General features: G+C 47.3%; 1 protein-coding gene across 1 annotated transcript in view; it reads left to right on the forward strand.

The window, feature by feature from the left end:
- LOC108797187 (leucine-rich repeat extensin-like protein 1) overlaps positions 1-684 on the forward strand; it is a 13,873-nt gene extending 13,189 nt beyond the window's left edge. Inside the window, exon 2 of the mRNA XM_018568762.1 lies at positions 533-684. Within this exon, the coding sequence (XP_018424264.1) occupies positions 533-673 (141 nt within the window). The 3' untranslated portion in view covers positions 674-684. The remainder of the gene's footprint in view (positions 1-532) is intronic.
- The last annotated feature ends 3,614 nt before the right edge of the window (positions 685-4,298 follow it).

Consider the following 4,298-nt stretch of genomic DNA (forward strand, 5'->3'; position numbering starts at 1 on the left):
AGCTAGTTGGGACGCTGGCCAGGGCGTTATGGTCAGCTCCAGTGAACTAGAAATGTCACTGGTTGCCAACACCAGGACTTTCCTTATAATGAGCCAGCATGCGGTTTATGTGGGGGGCAAAGCGCCCTGGGAAGCCCCCCTTTCCGGCCAGAGCTTCCCAGGTTGCTAAGACCTAACAGATCTTAGCAACCTGGGATGCTGTGGCCTGCGTCCATGCCCCCCTCTTGGCAACCTTGACATTTCTGGTTGCCAGGAGCTGAGCGAGACACCGGTCAGAGAATCCCAGGTTGCTAAGAGAATTGTTGCTATTTATTTATTTACTTCTTTATTAAGCCCCCCCGCCCCCTCGGTTAAACTATAAGGAGCTGCGGGGAGGGAACAGTGAAAAGACATCAGTAAAGCTGATTGCGAGGTTATTGCGGTCTTGATAATATTTTATTGCTTTTGAACTGCTACTGTGTCTTTTTATCTGTAAGGCGGAAAGTTAATGATATAAATAGAGACGTGACATTTGCCTTTGTGTCTCTTTCAGACGCGATCTGACAACGACGGAAATGACGAAAGCGCGGCCCGTTGCAGCTCCAAGGCGGCTCTGTCCCTGAATATCGCCGCTCTGGTCCTCGGAGTGATCATGTACATTATTATTGGCGTGATTATGTCCCAGAGGTATTAAATGGTACTTGAGCCCGGGTGATCCCCCTTCATGTTAGACGCCCATCTGTCTAATGGCATTACAACGTCCGTTGGCGTTTTGCAGTTACTTTTGTTCTTTGTTTTGATTTCTTCTGTTTTTGCTTTTATAATAAATTTCTATCTTAATATTGTGGACATTTTTAATTGTCCAAGAAAAAAAAAATACAATAGAAGGGTCATTTTCCATTGCAACAGGTTCTGTTTCATAAAAATGCAACTATAGCGACACGCTCAAACTCTGGAGTGGATTCCACTGGAATTCTCTCATGGGATTGTAGGCAACATTCTCTTACTATATACATTGTAAATAAAAGACACACACCAAGTATTGGCAAATGATGGCCGTGGCAAATTTTATTGGTATAATATAGGGCTGTGCAAATTAACGATTAATTTCTCGATTTAATCGTTAATCTTTTTGATCGATTAAACATTTTTTGATCGCTAATGAAAATACTCACCTCTCCGCCGTCTTCCGGGAGTCCCGTCGGAGATCCGGTGACGTCACGGATATCGACGTCACCGGACTCCTCCCCCTTCCCCAAGTGGCTCCTTTCGGCTAACGAAGGGAGGGGGGGGAGGAGTCCGGTGACGTCACAGACATCGACGTCACCGGACTCCTCCCCCTTCCATGCTGTATGTGTATAGGCCAATGTAGTTGGATCTGTATGTGCGTTATAATTCATCGAAATTAATCGATTTAAAAAAAATTCCATTATTTGAACACGAAAATTTTAATCAGTAACTGCCCTAGTATAATATAATATAAATAATTAACTTTAAAACCATCAATTAATAAACCAAATTCATAACACTTAAAACCAACCACCTGCCCAGTCATTAAAACTCTGGCAGAATCAAATGACTTAATGTCAATTAGTCCCCCCTCAAATTTTGAGGTGACAAACCACATAAAAAAGCCGCGACTAGCGAGGGAGGGGGCTTGCTGTGCTGCGATCCGGACAACTGGCGCTGAGTCCGGGAAAAGCCCCCCTATATATACAGGGTGAGGAGGGTCCTTCCAGAAGGTTCCAGAAACTTCTCGAATCCGCTGATTTTCCCCGCCTAAATTAACCGCCTGAGGTGATTTAAAGGGGCGGTAGCTCTGAAAAAAAAAAGTAAAGAAAAAACCAGCAGAAGCCACAGAATCATTGGGTTGCCACAATATCATGTCATTGGGCCTCTTATTTGAGGTCCCCTTTCCCATTCACAGTCATGTCCGCTCACCTGTCTGCTGTCGCTCAGCCCCCTTTAGAAGTGTATAAAAACCCTAAATTGATTTGAAATGGATTGACCTAAATCAAGGCACAGGATGCCCCACCCCTGAAAATGGTATATCAAAAAATTAGAAAAGTTGGGGTTTTTTGGGCAGCCGACTGACAACTTACAAACCAAACATTTGTTTAGAAAATATAATTTTATTTGATTAAAAGGTGAATAGAATTAATAAAATTGACAACATGATTCCCCTATAAGCTCACTCCACACTAATTAAGTTCATTCATATAAGGATGACATTCAGAGACTTATACAATGAAACATGATTGAAAAACATAGTAATTAAAATATTAATTGACACAATACATGATTGGTATAAGGAAAAGTGATGGAGGAGCTTGATTTTCTCGACGTGTCGCGCTGAGTAGCGCTTCTTCAGGAGATGGAGAGAGAAGTTGTCCTTGGAGACTGTGTGCGTCCCAATCGTTCCACCCGGCTCAGACGGTGAGAGAGTAAAAGCATGAGGCAGGGGGGGGGGGAAAGGGGGGGGGGGGGGGGGAACAAGAGAGAGGGAGAGAGAAAAAAAATGGAGGCCCTCAACCCCAGTGGAGGCAGACCCAATCAAGAGATGGCGGAGGTACCACTGCTCGCAGAGGATTGGAAGTGGATTCAAAAGATTGTCGGTCAGCGACGTGAGGTAGCCGTTCCTCTCTCGATATCGAGCCCCCAGCAGCTAATACAGCCCTCTCAGGCTGTACAGCCTATAAGTACGGCATATAAGGTCAATGACATCAGCACAAGCATCCCCCTTTGTTTATGTTCAGCTGTGGGGCGGGGAATACCCTGGCCCACAGCTGATTAGGCAGGTGACCTCTTGTCCCTTATGGGTTCAGAGGAGCTCAGGTTTGGACCAGGCCATCTCCTTTGACTTTTCAATGGTGGTTTGTTGAGCCAGATGGGATGGACATGGCCGCCCGCAGCTCAAATTTTGGCCAAATCAGCAGGAATTGACTGAAATTTGAGTTTCATATGGCCTATCTAGAGGCAGAGCCAGCTGTACCCGCCCCCTCCCCTGTCTGTTCCACCAGTCAGGGCTGGAGGATCGGCGAGGGGAGGCAATCCACGTGCAACCACCTTATCAGATTTATTGTATTAACTGCAGAAACCAATAGCAACCACTTGACTTTCCGACTAGGTAGCCTTCTATATGGATTGCTATGGGTTATTGCACTCTGGAAGCAGCAGTCAAGATGGTGTCCGGTGGGTCAAGGCAATGGACTCTTAAAGGAGAACTATGGGGTCAGTGTTTTTCCCCATAGTTCTCCTTAAGGTAATGGGAGGACACAAACTAGCGTCCTCCCGTCACCCTAAGCTCAGTATATAGGGAGCTACAGCTCGCGGTATACTGAGACGCCGCACTTGGAGCGGATCCCGACCTAGATGACGGGATCCGCCCAGCTGCGTGAGTGACAGCTGGCTCTGCCTATCTAGAGGCAGAGCCAGCAGAGGTGTTGGTGTTGTGTATGTGCTGCAAGCCTCGAAGCTAAAAAGGTTGTGAGTTCAAATCCTCATACAAGCACAGTTTAAGTCTCTTCGATAATAACTGACCGCTTGTTAACCTATTTTGAATGTTCATTGAGCTGCACACGAGCAGCTCAGAGTACATTCTTGGCATGCCTCGGTCCGGGATAAATTAACTCCCATGTGCATCCCAGCCCAGGCAATCAAGATGGCCGATAATGCAGAATGGGTCAGAAGATTGGTGCCGGTGAGGGAGCTCATGGACATCACTGGAGGTTAGGTAGGTGTTGTCAGCTGTCTACGGATCAGGTTAAAGGAGAACTATGGGGTGAGTGATTTTCACTCAACCTCATAGCTCGAGCCGACGTGTGACAATGAGACTGTCACACGTCGGCTCAATAGATCGGGAAGTGAGCGAACACATACCGGCGCTCGCTCACTTCTCGATCATGTCCCTGCAGAGAACCGTGACTGTCACTCACGGCTCCCTGCAGGGATTGCCTCCCCGCGCCGATCCTCCAGCCCTGACTGGTGGAACAGACAGGGGAGGGGGCGGGTACAGCTGGCTCTGCCTCTAGATAGGCAGAGCCAGCAGTCAATCACGCAGCTGTGTGGATCTCGACAGTAATGTCGGGATCCGTTCCGGCTGCGACGGTCTCAGTATACAGCTAGCTGTAGCTGGCGGTATACTGAGCTTTGGGTGACGGGAGGACGCTAGTATGGGACTTACCCCATAGTTCTTCTTTAAGTTTTATGGTTTGGTTAAAGTTGCAGAGGTTAGGTTTTAGGGTTTGGTTGATGCGAGGGTTCAGCGATTGGTCAGAGCAGAGGTCAGGCAGATATAGGGAAATACAATCCTCCCCCCC

Source organism: Nanorana parkeri, unplaced genomic scaffold (assembly GCF_000935625.1).
Source record: "Nanorana parkeri isolate BGI_ZX_2015 unplaced genomic scaffold, ASM93562v1 scaffold1241, whole genome shotgun sequence".
NCBI classification, from domain to species: Eukaryota; Metazoa; Chordata; class Amphibia; order Anura; family Dicroglossidae; genus Nanorana; species Nanorana parkeri.